Source organism: Balaenoptera borealis (assembly GCF_965194805.1).
Source record: "Balaenoptera borealis genome assembly, chromosome: 6".
NCBI lineage: Eukaryota > Metazoa > Chordata > Mammalia > Artiodactyla > Balaenopteridae > Balaenoptera > Balaenoptera borealis.
In genome coordinates, this window is record NC_138863.1 from 119,949,327 (window position 1) to 119,969,930 (window position 20,604).

Sequence of the window (20,604 nt, forward strand, 5' to 3'; positions counted from 1 at the left end):
GCCACAACTACTGAAGCCTGCGTGCCTAGAGCCCGTGCTCCCCAACAAGAGAAGCCACCACAACGAGAAGCCCGCGCACTGCAATGAAGAGTAGCCCCCGCTCACCGCAACTAGAGAAAGCCCGCACGCAGCAACAAAGACCCAACACAGCCAAAAATAAAATAAATTAATTAATTAAAAAAAAATATATATATATATGTTAAAAAAGAAAAAGAAAAACATGATTAAAAAAAAAAAAACCAAAGAAATAAATAAACCAAATCAACAACCAAAACCCTAGCTCACTTCTTAGTATTTTATTAGCTGATTAATTCATAAATGAATTATGAGGAGTTGACATTTGGGAAAACATTTGTTCCTTAATTTCTGGGTTTTTTATTTAAGCTTTGTTGTGTGGTTTATAAAATTCTTTGCTGAGGAAACATTTCCAAATTTTATGGAGCCAAAATAAAGTATCCTTGCACAGCAAAAACAAACAACAATAACCAATACCTCAGTTAATTCTCAAGACAACACCTGAAGTTGTTCTGTATTTTACAGAAAACACAGTTGACAGGTTTGGTAACTTGGGAAAGAACAGAGAGCCAGGAATTGAAACATGGGTGTATCCAGCTCCAAAATTCCTGGCTTTCAATCTGCCACCAAGTTTCTAAGAACGGATAATTAACAGCGTTATCCAAATTGGTGTTACCAACAAAGAGAAAGGTTTTTTTGTTTTGTTTGTTAATTTAATAGCACATGCTGAATATCCTTCATGGATATACATAAGGATCTACTTCATGCTTTTTAATGGCTGCATATTCTACCAAATGAAAGTTCCCTGTTCAATAAGTTATTTTGGGGCAATATGATGGTCATTTGGAAAGTAACAGAGTTGGATTCCCACTTCATTCCTTCCATACCAAAATAAGTGCCAAAGTGTGAAAGACCCAGGTTTGGTGGCAGGGGTGGGGGTGGGGGGGACAACATTTCTAAAAAACAGGTGAATAAAAAAATTTTTTTTTGATTTTTTAAAAAATGGAATTCCCTGGAGGTCCAGTAGTTAGGACTCGGTGGTGCTCTCAGTGCTGGGACTGGGGTTCGATCTCTGGTCAGGGAACTAAGATCCTGCAAGCCGCACAGTGTGGCCAAAAATTTTTTTAAATTAAAAAAAAAATTTTTTTTAATTTAAAAGTAAAAAAATAAAAACAGGTGAATACTATTAAGATCTTAAAGTGGAGAAGGCCTTTCCCAAATGGGACGTGAAACATTAAAATCCAATAAGCCTGATCACATAAAAATTCATTAAAACTTTTATTATGTAAAATAAAGAACAAGCAAACAAATGAAAGAAAAATGAATAAAATATATGAAAGCGTGGGAAAATATTTCTAACACATTATCCCACATATGCAAAGAGCCCTTACAAATAAATAAAAAATGATGAAAAATCCCACTTGAAAAATGGGTAAATCAGATGAAAGGCGAAAAAGCATAGAAACAATCAAATCAAATATGAAAAACTATTCAGCATCATTGAGGAAGTGAGGAAGGTATTGAGGAATACTTTATATTTTCCCCGCTAATTAACAAAGGTTAAAAAGTGTTGGCAAAAGGATAGAAAAATAGACATTGTCCATTCATTAAAAGAAGTTTTGTGAGCCAGGCACTGTATTAGGACTAGCAGTGAACAAGATACCCAGGTCTCTGCCCTCTGGGAGTTTATGTTCCAGGTGTGTAAGGATGGAGGAGCAATGGTAAATGAGGAGGAAATAAACAATTATTCAGATAGTTATCGTTCGTAAAACTACAAATTGGTGCAACTCCATTGACTCCATTGCTTGGCAATATGGCAGATGCTATCACAATGTTGTGCCAGCCATTCTATTTCTGGATATTTATTCTACAGATATTCTCACTCCTGTTTAAGCACAAAGATACGTGTACATGGATAATCACTGGAGTGCTGGGTGTAATTATGAAAAAAAGGGAAACAAGCCTAATGTTCCTCAAGAGAACAAATTACACAACATCCATACAATGGATCACAATGTAACCAGTAAAGATCAGCTTTTTTGTTTGTTTGTTTTTAATGTACCCACATGGAAAGACTTTGAGGATACACTGTTTTTGGGGGGGGGGGGGGATCAAGTTGCTAAAACAGTACACATAATATTATCTCATTTCTCTTACAGAGACACACATTCTTATAAGTGCATATGTATGTGTGCCTATATAATTAGACATACATGGGTTAATGTATGACTAAGAAAAATCTGGAAAGTGGGATTATGGGAAGCTTTTTAGAGTACAAATTTCTGTACAGTTTGGCTGTTCTGTCTAACAAGAAGTATGTGCTACTTTTACATTCAAAGAATAAGGGAGAAAGCATTAAAAAAAAAAAAAAGTAATGTATTGAAGGGTCATTTGGTTTCCTCAGTTTATATTCCCAAACTTCAGGCTAAAAATTAATCTGGAAAGAAAAGTTCAGCTAAGGAGGAAGGATAACAAACAAAGTAACTAATCCTTCGCCTCATTCCTTAAATTCAAAGTCACTGATATAATTGGGGAGAGGGGAAGCTATGTGGCGTACCATTTGCCAGACATCTGTTCTTCACTTAATTTTCAAGGCAACGCACAAAATGGGACCCGGCTCAATTCCACAGGTGAGGAACCCGAGGATTTTAGAGGTTAAGTGATCCCCCTAGAGCAGAGGCTGCCTCAGTTCTAGGATCTGAGAAAACAAGACTTCCCGCTGGGCTTTCTTATCTCCTGACCATTCCCTCAGGTCACGGTGGGTGGAGAGCCTGAGGGGCGGGGGTGGAGCAGGAGAAACTGATCATGGGGTTTTTGGTGTTGTTCCAGGAAGCATTTTCTCCCGGCTCCATTTCGGCTCCTTCCTGAGCTTCTCCCCTGCAAGGCTCCTCCGCGCCCCCTCAGAGCTGCACCGGGCGTTTCAGGCAGCAGGCATGGCTCCTGGAAGTGCCAGCCTAGAATCCTGCCTGTGGGGAGCCCTAGGAAAAGTGGGTGCCTGCCCCTCCCAGAATTCCCTTTACGGTCGCATCAGTGCTCAACCGCTCCCCCCAACTGTGCCTGAGTTCACCTCTCTCGGCCTGTAAAATGGGAATAATACATTTTAGGGGAATTACTCAAAAGAGAATACCAGAAAGTGCTTTGGGAATTCTAAAGGCTAGGGTCCTCACCTCGCAATTAGAGTAATCCCTACCTAACACAACAACTCACATCTTGTAGGAGTCCAGCGCTTTCTGTGATCACAATTTTAAAGACAGTATTTTAACATCCTGCATAGGAATGTCTCCTGCAGGTTATGTCTATTATCTGGTGGTACCGTGAATGAAAAACTAACAGAAAAGGTCAGCAGGCTTTCCTGCCTTTAACCTATTCCAAAGCGACCACCTTTCAGTTCTAAGAGGTACAATTCTTAGTTCTAGAACCAACCCTGTGTTAATCTTTCAATTAGGAAAAGAAAGGATTAAAGCAGCAAAAAATAAAATACATCAAGGTCCCAATTTGATGACCATGTTAACTTCCTAATAGGACTAGGGGGAAACATGTATCCACTTTACTATTAATAATAGCTAATATGTGAGTTCATATAAAGTGCCAGACACTGTTTTCAGTGCTCTGCCCGCATTAACTCATTTTAGCTACATAGTAGCACATACTTGGTAGGGATTCTATTTCCTTCCTTTTACACACGAGGAGTTGCAAGCACTGGGAGGTTGTTTAAATGACCTGCCCAGGGCAGGCCACCCAATAGCTCAGCCTCAGCAAGGCAGCAGGAGATCTTGGCTATCTGGTCTACCTCTCCAGCCATATATCATTCATACCCCTCCTCATGTTCCAAACCCTAGTCATACTGAATCGCTTAAGATTCTTCATAAACAGCGTGCTTAAATGCACCCACACCCTGCCTGTTCTTGCCTTTGCACGTGGCTTTTCTCTCTCTCACTGAACCATCCTCTCTTTCCAATGGACAGGAAGTTTTATTCCATGAATGAATGAACGTAAGACTGTTGGAAAAATCCATCACTATATTTAAGATCGAAGAGTTGCTTTGGTAGGAAATTCCAAAGTTTTCTCCATAACGAGCCATTCTTGCAAAGCTGTTCTTATCTCAAAGCCAGAATTGCCTACACAGATTGCCTGGGGTCCTCTTTCTTCTGATCTCCCTGACTCTCCCACCACCTTACCTACTTCATCCCTTCCCTCCGGCTACAGCCTTCGGGAAAGATGTCTCCACAGTGACCTTCGACCACTGACAAAGAGATTGGCCTGGGAGTTTGCAGACCTCCATTCAACAGCTGTCTACCCCTTCTCCTTAGGACTCCATTTCAGGGGAAGTGCACGTACTTTGATTCTCAAACCATTTTCACTGTATCCAAAACTAGCCGTTGGGCTTGGTGATAAGACACCCACAAGGAATACACCTTATCCAAGCCATGATGTGAGGGCATTGGTCTGACACTGCACTGAAAAATGAGCATCCAATGGTTTAAATGACTTTTTCATTTACAGATCCAGCATCCCCTCCATGTCTTCGGAGAACCTTAAACACATCATTACAAGAAAGAAGACGTGGGATGGCCTCAGAGAAATAGTGCCCTAAACATCATATAGCCAATGCAATAAACATTAAACACTTAATAGCAAACTTTTTAATTAAACAGAAAGGTTCTGACTGTTGACTGATATGTCAAAGCTCCTTTTTTTTTTTAAACTGATGCTTATTTGTCATATGACATAGGCATAGAAGCTACTTTAAGTAAGGTATATTGAAAAAGATATCCAGTACAGCATTAGTGATAATAGCAACAAAAAACAAAAAGAGAGAGAAAAAAGTGAAATGGAAATAAAATAAATCATGCTTATTTTTAAATTTTCTGAATATTTACAGAGCATCTACTATCAAGGCACCAAGCTTAACGCTGGGGATACAATGTTAAAAACATAGATATGGCTCTGCCCTCACAGAGCTTCCATTCTATTATGGGAGACAGGCACTCAAGTAATTACATTGTATATTTCATCCCAGCAGTTATGACAATAATCAGTCTTAAATAATACGAGAAAATAGTGAAATATTATGCAGACATTTTAAATGATGTCTAAGAGGCTTTACAATAGAAAATATTACAAGAATAGTATTTAATAAAAGTAAGAAACAACTTTATAAAGTATATGATCTCATAAATGTTTTTTTAAAAAGTATAGAAGGAAGATTCAATGGTTGTAAAATCCATCTGTAAGAATAGGTGACTAAGAATGGCTAAGAATGATAAAAGGAACTTCTACTCCCAGAAAGGGAAACATACGTCCAAGCTACAATTAGTTCAACTAGAAATGGGGCAACAATCAGGTGTACAGGACAAACATCTACACAAGTGTCTGTTTCTGGACCAATAGTTTAGAATATAGCTTTTTAAATGTTTCGAAAGTGGCATTTAAACCAGTGAGAATAAGAGGTAAACTAGGCATTAACTAGTAGGTCAACTATTTAGAAAAATAAGTAAACTTAGACTTTTACATCACGTCACAAAACTCCAAATGTAACGTATGAAAGTATAAATCCCACTGGTAAAGCTGGGAGAAAAAAAGAAATACATATATTTTATATAGTAATAATCCAAAATCATCATTAAATGACTAATTATTGTTTCCAAAAGAATTCCAAGCACATTGCAATGTTAAAATTTAGAAACCATTACATGAACTTTAGGAAACCACTAAGCTGATTTTGGGGTGGGCAGGCATTCTAAACATAAAAGAAAAATCATTTTAGAAAACTGAAAGACTTGACAATAGATGCTGAAAGTCAATTTCTATCCATGACATACATCTCACACCATAAATACAGTTATCACAAAATAAATATGGTTAAATGGCCAGGGAAAAAATTGTTTCCAATATATGGCAGCTAAAAGGTTAATATTCTTCATATAGGGTATGCTCTTACAATCCGTGAGATGGAACCATCCCAATAAGAAATGTGCAAAGAACATGAATTTAACTGATGGAGAAATTTAAAAGACCAATAAATGTATTTTAAATATTCAACCACATTAGCAATGAGGTTACATTTAAATGCTAGTTTAAGATTAAGCCCTGTGGGGACTTCCCTGGTGGCACAGTGGTTAAGAATCCACCTGCCAATGCAGGGGGCACGGGTTCAATCCCTGGTCTGGGAAGATCCCAGATGCTGCAGCGCAACTAAGCCCGTGAGCCACAACTACTGAGCCTGCGCTCTAGAGCTTGCGAGCCACAACTACTGAGCCCGTGTGCCACAACTACTGAGCCCGTGTGCCACGACTACTGAGCCCGTGTGCCATGACTACTGAGCCCGTGCGCCTAGAGCCTGTGCTCCGCAACAAGAGAAGCCACCGCAGTGAGACACCCGCGCACCGCAACGAAGAGTAGCCCCCGCTCGCCGCAGCTAGAGAAAGCCCACGCGCAGCAGCAAAGACCCGCCGTAGTCAAAAATTTAAATAAATAAATTTATTTTAAAAAATTAATCAGGAACATATAACTTAAAAAAAGACCTAAAGCAAATACACTAAATTAACACAGGGGCAACTCTTTTTGCCTCTTTTATCTTCTCTATATTAGCAAAGGATAACTCTTTTAAAAAGACCTAGTGTGTTGACTGCCAAACATTGTTGAAAGTTGACTGAAAGAAAGGAGGGATGGGGTGGAGGGAAGGTAGGTGGGGCAGTCAAAGGCCTTACGGATGGGGGAGGGGGGGAGGCGGGCGCACTGGGCCAGCAGCTGGGCCAGCAGGGCCTCTGACCCCAGGATGGGCCAGGAACAAGAACCCCGCCAGACCTCAGCTCTCTGTAAACCTCACCCAGTTTCTTCATGCTGCACTTAGGCAAGAGAGCAGAGGCCCAGAGGGGAAAACCACTGCTCCAAGATATACAAGTTGGTAGCGTTTGACCTTGTGTGAAAGAGAAAGGAAAATGGCCAAAGCCTTTCCCTAAACAAGCACAGACACACAGAGGCGTTCTTCCACACGGCCAGCTCACCTGCCGTCAGCGGTCACCAGCCTCAGCAGATGGAACATAGATCGCAGGGCCTGAGCCAGGCACCCACAGCTGACCGAGCTTGGCTTGGCGACCAGCTGAGGCCCCAGAGCCACCCCCAGGGATAAGCATGCCCTTGCCCTGGCCACATCCAGAGGCCAAAGCCGAGCCACCTGCTGATTCTGAGCTGGTTCCTGGCCCAGAAGCTGGCAAGCTGAGCTGTCAGAGGTAAGCCTGATGGTCAGGCTGGACTTCCACCCCCGGCTGGCTCCCCAGATCGGGAAGCCAGAGCTCTGCAGAAAGGAGGCCGCCCGTGGAAGATAAACTGCAACCACACTGCCATCCCCTGCCCTTCCAGAAAGTACTGCATCCCCCTGCCCCTTGGCTCTGCTCACTTTAAACACAGGGGCAACTAATCCACTGGATGCCAGGGCGTCTGAGGTGACCCAGAGGGGAAGGGCAATAAACACAGGCACATAGCATACAGAAACCACAAAAACACCACCGGTTAGGCCACTGGTCCACGGGTCCTGATAAAGGACATCAGAAATGGAACAGGCACTTCACGCGCCTTCATCCTCTCAAACCTCACAAAATGACACTTCTCATTTCACACGTGAACACACTGAGGCTCAGAGGAAAAGCCATAGAGCTGGGAAGCACTGGGGCTGCAAAGCAAAGTCAAAAGCCCGTGCCATTTCTCCCAGGACACGGTGAGCACGCTTGCCCCCATCGCCACAAAGGGCTCCTGCCTGGCACGTGTGGAATCCGGTCCCTGGGCTGCGTTAGGATGGGCCTTCCCATCACTGCCGGGTGCAGCTCCAGAAAGGGCAGCTGACCTTGTATACCAAAGGTGCTCAATCTATGTCTGGGAAAGGACACCAGGTGTGGTCGCAGCAAGTAGTAATTATAAGTATGGTTGCCAATCACTGAGTATCATCTGCTCCCTGGAGGGCCCATACGAGGAATGTGAACCTTCACTCATTTGGCCTGAGTGCAACATAGCTGATGTGTCCATTTCTCAGATGAAAACGCTGAGGCTCAGGAAGTCTCACAGCTAGGACACCAGAGCTCCTTTCCCGAACCCCAACTCTCCCACCCTGACAAGGTAACAGGCCCAAATGGGTCATTCAGGTCAACTCCCCACTCCTGAGCGGTCTCCCCAGGCCCCAGGCTCCACCCTGGCCCGGTGCGCCAGCACTACCTTGGTTGAGGTAGGTCAAAGTCTCTTCGTGCAGCTTCACAGCTGGGGACGTGGCGGCACACAGCACATACTGCAGGGGCGGCAGGCGGGCCTCGTTCTCGGGGGACAGCTGGGGCTCCTCCTGCTTGAAGATGGGCAGAGCGAGGACGTCGCTGCAACACAGGAGGGAGGGGTCAGGAGCAGGGTCCCCGGAGCCCATTCGCAAAGACAGGGCCAAGTGGCCAACCTTGGTGTCAAGGGCAACGCAGCCCAGCATGGTGCAGCAAGCGGGTTCAGCCTACCACACCGCATGTCACAGATACTCTAAGATGCTTTCCAACGAGGGAGACCAATCCTGGATGATTCTACTTTCACGCCATGACCTTCGAGAGATTTATTCAGGTGCCGCCTGGTTGCCATCTGCAAGAGTCTGGCTTTTAGAATAAGAACCCGAACAAAATTTTTAATCTTTTTAAATAAACTGTTCCAGTATTGGCCACTTCTCAGACCAAGACAACTTCCTGTCCTCCGGGCTCTGTAAACCATGCAAATGGAGAAACTGTTTGCTTCACCCACCCAAACTGAGACAACCCTCCACCCTTCTAAAAAAAAGGACAGCTGGCCCATAAGCCCTATTTTAAGGGTCACACTAATATCTCCTAAACACAAAACAAGAAGGACCTTGGTTTCTGTTCAGTTTTCTTATCCAAATGAAAAACACTGAGATGCTCAAAGATTCTTTTCCTCCACCTCTAAACAAAAATCCCCATCAGATCCAAAAAATCAGCCTCACATCAGCCTAGGACTGGAGAACTTGTTTCTAGATGTATTTTTTAAGTGCCTTCCCAAGGAAAAAAGAAATCCTTGAGAACATGAATGACCTGCAAGCAGGAGAGACTTGGTTAAGGTCTCTGGATTAGGAACAGATTATGGCACGGACACCGATGCCAAAAAAGTGCCCGTGCCCTTATCTTAATAACCCTCTCCCCTCTGAGCATCCTGGGTTCTGAATCAGATTCGCTGACCCCACTTCACTATGTAAACAGCAGAGTCACTGCTATAATCTGCTCCTCATACAGCACCATAAACGAGTATCTCTAAAACACAGACCCGGCACACACCCCAACGTGTCGGACCAACTCTCAGAAGGAAAAGTCTGGCTTGGGGCTCACGTGGAAAACCTCCCCTGTGGGGGGCCACCCCTGCCACCATCCGCGGCCCTGGCTCTCCCACCCCACACCTTCCTTTGCCCGGACCGGGGCACACTCCCAGCCCAAGAGGTTATCTAGGAACAGGGGAGAAGCAGGTAGGCCTGCTTCCCGGGCGATTGCATAATTTTGTGTTTGCCCAGACCACGTTAAGTTAATAATCCATGGGCTGGTGCCTTTAAATTTAAAAAAAGGGAGGGATGAAGGGGAGGAGGGTGGGTAAGAGCCATCACTCAACAGTAACTTGTTTCAAGCCTGGCATCCTTATTTGCTGAGGAATAAAGTCACCAGGACATGAAACAGAAGGAGGGAAGAAGGGAGTACAGGCCACTACCTGGGAAGGTGAGACAACTTGCAGAGGTGCTGCTCAGTGAGGAGAGGACCAAAAATAAAATGCACAAACTCAACAAAAGGACAAGACCTTCGCTCTAGAGCCAGGGGGACCAGAGGCATATTCACTGACCCTCACCTTGGCGTTCACCGAGGTCAACCTCTCCAAGGGTGAACACCCCAACTTCCAAGAAGTGAAATTAAAATAGAGTGTGGGGACTTCCCTGGCCGTCCAGTGGTTAGTACACCACACTTCCACTGCAGGGGGCGCGGGTTCAATCCCTGGTCGGGGAACTAAGATCCCGCATGCTGCTAGGTGCGGCCAAAAGAAAAAAAAAAATAGAGTGTGGACCAACATGCTTTTTTATCCATGCTCCCCAAACGACCCCAGAAGCCCATATGGCTTTATGGCACCTTTCACTCCAACTCCCACCCCACCTCAACCCACTAAATGCAATACCAAACTCCTAAAAGGTATCTGCGGTACTCCCCAAAATCCCATCTCCGGAGCAGGGGCACCTCCCACCCAAGAGGAGAATTATTCCCTAAAAGGATGACATTTTCGGTATCCAGGAAGTTTTAAATACACTCACTTCTCCACTCAGGGTCACCTCTAAACTTATTTCTAAGCTATGGCAACATACCGAATGGCCACAAACTATAAAATTCAGGCAAAATCACATCTAAAACTGCATGGTGAAGTACAATAAATGTATCCCATTGTAGCATTTCAAGTAAGTGAATAGACACAGCCTTCTGCCAGGGATTAACATCTGCCCAGTAGGGGACTTGCCTGGCGGTCCAGTGGTTAGGACTCCACGCTTCCACTGCAGGGGGCACGGGGAAGTAAGATCCCCGCAAGCCGCAAGGCATGGCCAAAAAAAAAAAAAAAATCTTCCCGGTGGGCTTAACATCCCCCAGAGCAGTCTCCCTCTGGTGACATCACCATGGTCTGCAGAGAAGCCATCAGTCCTTAATTAAGACCCTAGACTTTTGCCATCCCCTACCGCTCTGGCCCATGATAAAACACAGCAGACATATCACGTAAATCCAATCACTCCTTTGCCTTCTGGAATGGGGATGCCTTTGGGGACGACTACTGGACAAATATCTATCAAAAGCCAGGATTTCCAAATCACCTGGACTGCTAAATCTGACTTGGAACTTCTAGGGACCAAAAATAAAAATAAAATAAAGCATGCAGGACGGGCTCTCACTGTGGGGCGGTCTGTACCAGCGACTTCCCACCTAGGTCCCACAATTCACTTTCTCTGAGCTCACACCAAATGCCCTTTGGGTTAAATTAGGCACATTTCATAAACTGTGACTAGGATGGAAATAAAGACAGGCTACAGCTGGTTCAGGCGAGTTCAGAAAGTGAAATGACCGCCCATTAGTACCCGGCCAGCTGCACAACAGGGAAAAACAATCCTCCAGGAACTGAAGCTAACGGAGGTGCCACTTCCTTCAAGGGGACAGGGGAGAAAACTTTGCAAGACAGGCAGGACTTACTTTTCCCTTTGAAGAGCACTAGTCAAATCCCTGCAGAAGAAGAAAGATTTCCATCAAGGGCAATCAACGTGCGGGCCTCGGGCCTACACGCGCAAGACCACCTGGTGGGAGGGGGCACCCGCTCCCTCCCAAGCCCTCGCCCGCCCCCGCCGGCCCGCGAGGCCCAGCGCAGGGCCGCGCTCGCCGCTCACTCGCCCCTCGGCCGGAGCAAGGACACTGGAGAGGACGCGAGTCCCGGAGAGGGACCGGGCGGAGAGGGGCAAAGAGTAGGGAACTAGACTCCCCGGGACAGGCTCCAGACCGACGGCAGGAAGTTTCCTCTTCTCCGACGCGAGCGGGGAGAGGAGAGACAGGGAGGCGGACGGCCCCGGAGAGGCTGCGGCCAGAGATGCGCGCTCTGCGCCCGCCGGGGTCGTCGGGGAAGCAGCCCCCGCGGGCACCAGGCTCCGCAAACCCGCCTCCCGGGGGGGTCCCCAACTCTGAGCGTCGGGTCCCGCTGGGGTCGGTCCGTCGGTGGCAGGCGGGACTCTGGGCGGCTCTCCCTCAGTCCCCCAAGGGCGGGGGCGCTCGGGACCCCCGGCCCGGCCGCCCCGCTCCCGGCCGGCGGACCTCGGCCCAAGCCCCTTACCGCAGGTAGCTGCCGGAGTTGTGCTGGTTGTAGTGCTCGGGCTGCGTGTGCCAGAACAGCATGGCTGGGGCTCCGAGCCCGGCCCGACCCAGGCGCGCGGCGGACGGGACGCGGGGCGCGCCGACCTCTCTCGGTCACCTGCCAGCAGCGCTCCCGACCGCTGGGTCCGCCCGCCCCCCGCGCATTTATGGACTGCCCGCGGGGCGGGGCCTCGGCCGGACCCGCCCCCAGGCCGCGCGGCCGGGAGATGGCTCCAGCGGCCGCCTCACCTGGTGACCCGCACGGGCGCGTCCTCCCCGGGAGCGAGCGCGCCTCCAGGGCGGCGACCACGAGCGGGCGGCGTGGCCGCGGGCGGGGGCTGAGGCCCGGGCTCCATCCCGGCCCCCGGGGGCGGGGCCCAGGTAACCATCACCGCAGCCCCGGTGTGTCACCAACGCGCCTCCTCCGCGCGCCCCCTCGCGCGGCCCCAGGGCGGGTGCCCAGGGCGGGTCCCCGGAGCGGTACCGCGGTTGGGCAGAGGCCGCTGTGAGCTTGGATGTCAGGGACCCCGACCTTGCTCTGCCTGCACCCTTACCTTGCTCTTGCTTTTTCATAGCACTGTGACACTCTCAGAAATCGTATTTTGTTTTGTTTTTTAATGTATGCTTGTGTATGGATTGTCTCCAAGAGGGCAAGGCTTGGACTCTAAATCACTGTTTTATCCCCACCGCCTAGAAAAGTGCTTGGGACATAGTGAGTGCTCAATAAATATTAGCTGAATAAATATTTTAAAAAAGAAATGCATCAAGTGAGTAATCAGAGAAGGCTTCCTAGAGGATGTGACCTTGAGCTGAGGCCTTACAGATTCAGAGGAAATGCCTCTGTGAATATCCGGAGGGAAAGTGGTTCTAGGCAGGGCAATAGTAACCAGCAAGGCCCTGCGGCTGACCTGCTTTGGCATGGCCTGGGGCTGGGTGACCCAGGGGAGAGCTTAGGAGGTGAGGCGGGCATGGTGAGTGGGGCAGATCAAAGAGGGCCTGGCAGGCCCCGGCAAAGAAGCAGCTGGGGTTTTATTCTAAGTGTGTTTTCAGCAGAGGAGTTGCGTGTATGATCTGCCTTTTGCAAAGATCAGTCTGGAAGGAGTGTGGACAGTGGGTCATGGGGGTGGGGCAGTTAGGAGGGAGTGAAGGTCAAAGAGCCATGACCCACACCCGAGTGATATTCGCACCCACCCCATCCCCACGTTGGTCCAGCGCCTGGCGCAGAAGAGCTGCGCGTTCTATCCCAGACTGGTATTCAGAGCAAATGACATCCCCCGGAGACCGGGGCCCAGAACTCCCAGCTCCCCCAAGCATTGGGGTGAGTCAAATCCTCCCTCACTCTGCTCTCTAGGTGCCCCCCCACTCCAGCCACTGGTCACAACTGGCAACCCACTTCCTCTGGGCAGCTCTGAGGGCCCACCACCTCCCCACTGCTCTCCTGCCACTCAGATCCCCCTTCACGGATGGATTTGTTGCACCAGCCACAGGCAGGATTACAAGCAGACAGCCCTCAGTCTTCCACTCCAGGGGCTCTGTTGCAGAGCCTCCTTGCCCAAGGTAACCCCCTGTTGGGGTGACCCCAATGACTACCCACACAAAATATCAAAGTCTGGCCATCTCTGCTGATGGGCTATTGTAGGCTTAGGATCCCCCGTGGGGCCGGTCAGAGCTGTCACGGGACCTTCTTCATACACTCCTGTTTCCTTCCCATCCCTTGCATGGGTGTTAATTTCAAGGGAACCTCCAGATAAACATCCTGAACACTAAGCTCTGTCTGAGGGTCCATGACAAGTCCGGTGTTCATGTGGGAGGTGCTCTGAGGTGGTGTAGAAACAGCATGCCCTTTTCTGGATTCCCTCACTGGGCAGATACCCCCAGAGCACTTGCCGTGTGCCAGGCGTGGCCCTGGGTGCGAGGTGCAAGCTTGCATTCTGACTGGAGAGGCTGGTAGGTGAGCAGCAATGACAGTGCAGTGTGATCAAGGATGCAGAGGCTGCCCTGTGAATGCAAGGGAGGATTTTGGAGCTCGGAAAAGTCTCCCAGGTAGTGTGATGTCTCCTGATGGATGGGCGGAAGTTCGGCCAACCTGTGAAGTCAAGGCTGGACGAGGGTCTCCAGCTGAGCACGCAGCCTGTGCAAAAGCCTGGAGAAAGGGCATGGGAAGCATGGGAAGGAGATGACCCTGATTCAAATCCAGCTTTCCCACCTGGCTTTGTCAGGATGTGTGGGCCTGGGTTGGGGTAACTGGACCGCGTGCGGCCTCTCACATCAGCATGGTCCTGGGACTTGCTTTGACTGTAGAACACGGGTGTTCCAGTTCCAGTCAGCCCTAGGAAGCCAGGCAGCTTCTGCCTGCGCTCTCCTGGAGCTCTGGACCGCCGAGAGGAGAGTCTAACCACCCCGCTGGAGAGCAAGGCCCACCGGGCCCCCGCCATTCGGGCCACCAGCAGGGCCATCTTGGCTGGGCCAGTGGATCCGCTCCAGCAGACACCACATGGAACAGAAATGAGCCACCCACCAAGCCCTGCCCAGAATGCAGCCCTGGGAGCAAACACACAGATGTGGCTTTAAGCCACGAACAGATGACATGGTTTGTCTCATACCACCGGAGAAATGATTACTGGACCCTTTGAACCTCAGTCTTGCCTTTGGTGAATGGGAGTGATCAGGCTTAGTTCCAAGGTGGTGATGAAACTTAGGGTCAGTGAGCATAGCCTCTCAGGAATGACCAGCCCTTTCTGTCCCTTTAGGTGACTGCATTCCTTCGCTCCATTCCTAGATTTTGACTCTTTTGTTTCTGGTGATGCCGCACGGCTTGCGGGACCTTAGTTCCCGGCCCGGGGATTGAACCCGGGCCCTCGGCAGGGAAAGGGCCGAGTCCTAACCACTGGGCCACCAGGGAATTCCCAGATTTTGACTCTCCTGAGGGTAGGATTGGCAATGCCCTTGGAGACTGCCTCTGAGTCATGCTGTGTGAACAAGGATGCGTACCCCTGCCTGTGACTTGTCATTTTTGCACAATTAGGACCAGCCTGGGCCCCAGGGGCTCCCAGTCCTGTTAGGAGAAGACAGACGTGCAGGCGATGGCCTATCGGTCCCTCTTTTCATTTTGTAAATGTCCACAGTTCACTTATGGTGGACTATTTTTTTTTTTTTTTTTTGGCTGTGTTTGGTCTTCATTGCTGCACGCGGCCTTTCTGTAGTTGCGGCGAGCGGGGGCTACTCTTCGTTGCGGTGCGCAGGCTTCTCGTTGCGGTGGCTTCTCTTGTTGCAGAGCACGGGCTCTAGGCGCATGGGCTTCAGTAGTTGTGGCATGCAGGCTCAGTAGTTGTGGCTCCCGGGTTTAGTTGCTCCTTGGCATGTGGGATCTTCCCAGACCTGGGATCGAACCTGTGTCCCCTGCATTGGCAGGCGGGTTCTTAACCACTGCACCACCAGGGAGGACTATTGACTTATACTCTGTGCCAGGTCTGGCGCCATTCCCTGCAGTATGCCGATGCTGAGAAGTAGGCTTATCACCCCATCTCACAGATGAGGAAACTGAGGCTCAGGAAGCTGAATGCCACAGCTGGGTTTCAAGGCCAGAGCTGAGAGTTCAGGGCCCGTGCTCTTTGGTTACCATCAATTCCTGTCCTGAGGCCTTGCATTTCTTTCTTCACACGAGGCTGGGCAAACGTGCTGGGATCAGAGGTGTGTCTGCTCCTAAGGAGCAGCCTGGGGCCCCACAGAGCTCGTGGGCAGGGGTGTTCTCCTGGGGCGAGCCTCTCCCATGGGCCCTATTATGCCCACAGGCTTAGGGACAGTGGTTTGCAAATAATGAGCGGGCAGCATCCTCCAGCTGGAGGCCAGGCCCGCCCCCACTGCTGTACACTCCGCCCAGGCAGGGGAATGGGATGGGCCCGGTGCTGGCAGGAGGGAGTCCTCCTGCACTTGGTCTCTGGCCTGCGGGGCCCTCTTGACTGTACCTCGGGCCCTGACTCCCGCTGAGGGGCAAAGCCCCAGGCAAGGAACATGCAGGAAGCTCCCGTCTGCTGAGCCCTGGCTCTAAACAGGCATTAATTTCACGGATGCACTCTCTCCTCTACAGCCCTGCAAGTTTCGCTGCAATTACCCCAGGAGGCTCCAAATGCTGGAACGACCTGCCCAAGGCGAGGGGACTGAGATCCCAGATTTGAACCCAAGCCTCCTAACATTAGACCTCTGGACTCGGTGCCCTGTGCTGGTGCTGCCTCTTGGCCCCCAGCCTAGGCCAGGGCATGGGTGGGGCAGCTGTGCCCAGGGTTTTGGCCCACCTCACCCCACGTGCACCCAACAGCTGGGGGAGGCGGGGGTCTCCAAGGTCCTCAGGAGCTGACAGCCCTCCTGGGGAAGCAGCAATCTTCTGTGAGTCTGTGCCCCCAGCAGGCTCTGGAATCTCCTAGGCAGGGCCCACGTCCTCCTTGGAAATGTGTCCCCTGCATGTGGCATGGGGTCATCACACAGAGGCTATTTAGGAGCTGCTCTTCTAATGTGAATGACTTGAACTGACATGAAGCACTATGGGAGGGAATTCCCTGGCGGTCCAGTGGTTGGGACTCAGCGCTCACACGGTTGGGGCCCTGGTTCCATCCCTGGTCTGGGAACTAAGATCCCACAATGGGAGACGCTTCCGATAGGAAAATCACTAGTACCGTCGATTATGCAATTAGCTAATGTTCTAGGAATAACATAGAATTACGCACAACATTCAAAAAGTTCAGCCCCCCCGACTTCCGCCCCATCCCGCTCATCAGTGTGCCTCCTGGGGACTCTTCCCGAGCTGTGTGGCACCCATGAGTACACATGTGTCCGAAGGAGGCTGCAGGGGCCACGCTAGGGCTGCCGGGGCTGCCCAGAGATCTTAGAGCTGGATAATCCTGGCAGGCTTCCTTGGGGAAGGAGAGGCCGGTAATCTGAGCTCGGTCCCAAGGGAGGTAAGATTTCTGTAGATGAAAGAAAACAGCAGGAGGTTCTCCAGGCATGAGGAACAGCATGTGCAAAGGTGCCGAGGGAGGAGAGAGTGTGGTTCTCTAGGGGGACAACAAAGTGGGAGCCGCAGGGAGTAAGAAGGGGCCAGGTGACCTCTGACTTCTGGGGAGCTGACTGGCTGTGTTGCGTTGGGCAAGTCACTTAACCTCTCTGTTGCAGAGTTGCAATGGACATTTACTGAGGAGTGCTCTTGGGATCAGCAGCTGTGGGGAGTGGGGGTGAAGGAGGGAAGACGTGGGCAGACGGGCGAGTTAAGCTGTGAGACCTCCATGGATCCTAAAGGGACCTGGGGACTGGAATGGCCCTCCAAGTTGTCTAGAACTGGGACAAGGAAGTCAGGTCTTTGTATACTCACACTGACCAGTACCATCAGGCACAGGTTGCCCCTGGGGAGGGGAGGGACCTTGGCAAAGTGACTCAGCTGGTGGCCAGTCCTGGAGAGGGACCCAGCCAGTGCTATGCTCTGAGTGCCTCGGCCTGGGAGGGCACACCTGGGCTGGACCTGACCACATCGACCATGCTCTCCGAGCCAAGCCTTCGTTTACGGAATGAAGACACCGCCTGCATCTTGGAGCCGTTGGGAGGACTAAGCAAGAGAGCGTTCAGGATGCTCCCAGCTTCCCTAAACACTGTCAGCTTTTCTGCTGCACGTCACCATTCTGAGTGTTCACTCCTTCTCGAATGTTCCAAAGTGTGCACTGGGTAAAAAACCCCAAGTCCAAGTTAGGATTACATTCTGATGCAAGTAACAGCAACCTCGACATAAAAACAGCTCAGATGAGATAGAGGTTTATTTCTCCCTCAAGTTCTGAAAGTCTAGGGTGTTGACACTGTCCAGTACGGTGCCAGTGAACCACATGCAGCCAGTGAGCAATTGAAACATGGCTAGTCTTACAAATGAACCTGTCTACGAGACAGAAACAGAATCACGGACATTGAGAACAGACTGGTGGTTGCCAAGGTGGAGGGCACTGGGGGAGGCGTGGAGTGGGAGTTTGGGGTTAGCAGATGCACACTATTAGATAGAGAGTAGATAGACAACAAGGTCCTACTGTAGAGCACAGGGAACTATATTCAATATCCTGGGATAAACCACAATGGAAAAGAATATTTTTTAAAAAAAGAATGTATATATATATGTATAACTGAATCACTTTGCTGTACAGCAGAAATTAACACAACATTGTAAATCAACTAGACTACAATATAAAAACTGATAAACAACAAAAAAGAAATATGGCTAGTCTTAATCAAGATGTATTAAAAGTGCAAAGGGGCTTCCCTGGTGGCACAGTGGTTAAGCATCTGCCTGCCAATGCAGGGGACACGGGTTCGATCCCAAGTCCTGGAAGATCCCACATGTCTCGGAGCAACTAAGCCTGTACGCCACAACTACTGAGCCCATATGCCACAACTACTGAAGCCTGCGCGCCTAGAGCCTGTGCTCCGCAATGAGAGAAGCCACCGCAATGAGAAACCCGCGCACCACAACAAAGAGTAGCCCCCGCTCGCTGCAACTAGAGGAAGCCCGCGCACAGCAACGAAGACTCAACACAGCCAAAAATAAATGTTTATTTAAAAAAAGAAGTGTAGGGGGCTTCCCTGGTGGCGCAGTGGTTGAGAATCTGCCTGCCAATGCAGGGGACACGGGTTCGAGCCCTGGTCTGGGAAGATCCCACATGCCGCGGAGCAACTAGGCCCGTGAGCCACAATTACTGAGCCTGCGCATCTGGAGCCTGTGCTCCGCAACAAGAGAGGCCGCGATAGTGAGAGGCCCGCGCACCGCGATGAAGAGTGGCCCCCACTTGCCACAACTGGAGAAAGCCCTCGCACAGAAATGAAGACCCAACACGACCAAAAATAAATTAAATAAATAAATAAATAAATATAACATGAATGAACCTTGAAGAAAAAAATAAATAAATAAATAAATAAATAAATAAAAATAAAAAAATAAAAAAGGAAGTGTAAAGTACAGGAATTCCCTGATGGTCCAGTGGTTAGGACTCCGCACTTTCACTGCCAAGGGCCCAGGTTCAGTCCCTGGTCAGGGAACTAAGATCCCACAAGCCACGAGGTGCAGCCACAGATAAATAAATAAATAAACAGAAGTGCAAAGTACACAGCAGTTTCAAAGATTTTACATGAAAAAAAGAATGTAATGTAGCCCGTCAATAATTTTTATACTGATCACATGATAAATGATAATATTTTGAATATACAGCTGGCCCTCGATATCCGCAGATGCGGAGCCCTGGGATTGGGGGGGGGGCAGCCATAAATGGCTTGAGCCTCTTTGGATTTTGGTATCTGCGGAGCTCCTGGAACCAAGCCTCTGCAGATACCAAGGGACAACTGTGTTGAGTTAAATACACAATATTATTAAAATTAATTTCACCCATTTATTTTTACTTTTTTTAAATGTGACTACCACTAGAAATTTTAAATTTAAATCTGTAGCTTGGGGCCTCCCTGGTGGCGCAGTGGTTAGGAGTCTGCCTGCCGGTGCGGGGGACACGGGTTCGGGCCCTGGTCTGGGAGGATCCCACATGCCGCAGGGCAGCTGGGCCTGTGAGCCACAACTGCTGAGCCTGCGCGTCTGGAGCCTGTGCTCCGCAACAAGAGAGGCCGTGATAGTGAGAGGCCCGCGCATCGCGATGAAGAGTGGCCCCCGCTTGCCGCAACTAGAGAAGGCCCTCACACAGAAACGAAGACCCAACACAGCCATAAATAAATAAATAAATTTATTAAAAAAAAAAAATCCAGAAGCAATGAATGTTAAAAAAAAATTTGTAAAAAAAAAAAAAAAATCTGTAGCTTGCATTATATTCCTATTGGACAGACTGGTCCAGAGCAGTGGCTCTCAACCCAAGATGGCTTTGCCCCCCAGAGGACACGTGGCAATCTCTAGAGACATTTCTGGTTGTCCCAACTCAGGGTGTGGGGTGCATCTTGTGGGTAGAGGCCAGGGATGCTTCTAAACACCCCACAGTGCACAGGACAGGCCCCACAGCAAAGAATTCTCTGGTACAAAATGTCAATAGGGCTCAGGTTGTGAAACTGTCCTAAAGGTAACGAGTGCCTGGAATTCTGCAGTGTCAGGAACCCAGCCTTCTGATACCTTGTTTCTTTGCCATGTGTACCTTCCACTTGCAAGGTCACAGCGTAGTCTAAAATGGCTACAGTAATCAAGACAGTATGGTACTGGCACAAAAACAGAAACATAGATCAATGGAACAGGATAGAAAGCCCAGAGATAAACCCACGCACATATGGGCACCTAATTTACGACAAAGGAGGCAAGAACATACAATGGAGAAAAGACAGTGTCTTCAGTAAGTGGTGCTGGGAAAACTGGACAAGTACATGTGAAAGAATGAAATTAGAACACCCCTTATCACCATACACAAAAATAAACTCCAAATGGATTAAAGACCTAAATGTAGGCCAGACACTAAAAAACTCCTAGAGGAAAACATAGGCAGAACACTCTATGACATACATCACAGCAAGATCCTTTTTGATCCACCTGCTAGAGAAATGGAAATAAAAACAAAAATAAACAAATGGGACTTAATTAAACTTAAAAGGTTTTGCACAGCAAGGGAAACCATAAACAAGACAAAAAGACAACCCTCAGAATGGGAGAAAATATTTGCATATGAAACAACAGACAAAGGATTAATCTCCAAAATAT

At 49.0% G+C, this 20,604-nt stretch overlaps 1 protein-coding gene across 2 annotated transcripts in view; it reads right to left on the reverse strand.

The window, feature by feature from the left end:
* TFCP2L1 (transcription factor CP2 like 1) overlaps positions 1-12,088 on the reverse strand; it is a 66,122-nt gene extending 54,034 nt beyond the window's left edge. Inside the window, exons 1-3 of one of the 2 annotated variants that reach the window (XM_082397909.1) lie at positions 11,881-12,088; positions 11,253-11,282; positions 8,224-8,375 (exon numbers count right to left, since the gene is read on the reverse strand). In XM_082397909.1, coding sequence (XP_082254035.1) covers positions 8,224-8,375; positions 11,253-11,282; positions 11,881-11,942 — 244 coding nt within the window. In that variant the 5' untranslated portion in view covers positions 11,943-12,088. The remainder of the gene's footprint in view (positions 1-8,223; positions 8,376-11,252; positions 11,283-11,880) is intronic. The other variant, XM_082397910.1, reaches the window with a different exon arrangement.
* Between the last annotated feature and the right edge of the window lie 8,516 nt (positions 12,089-20,604).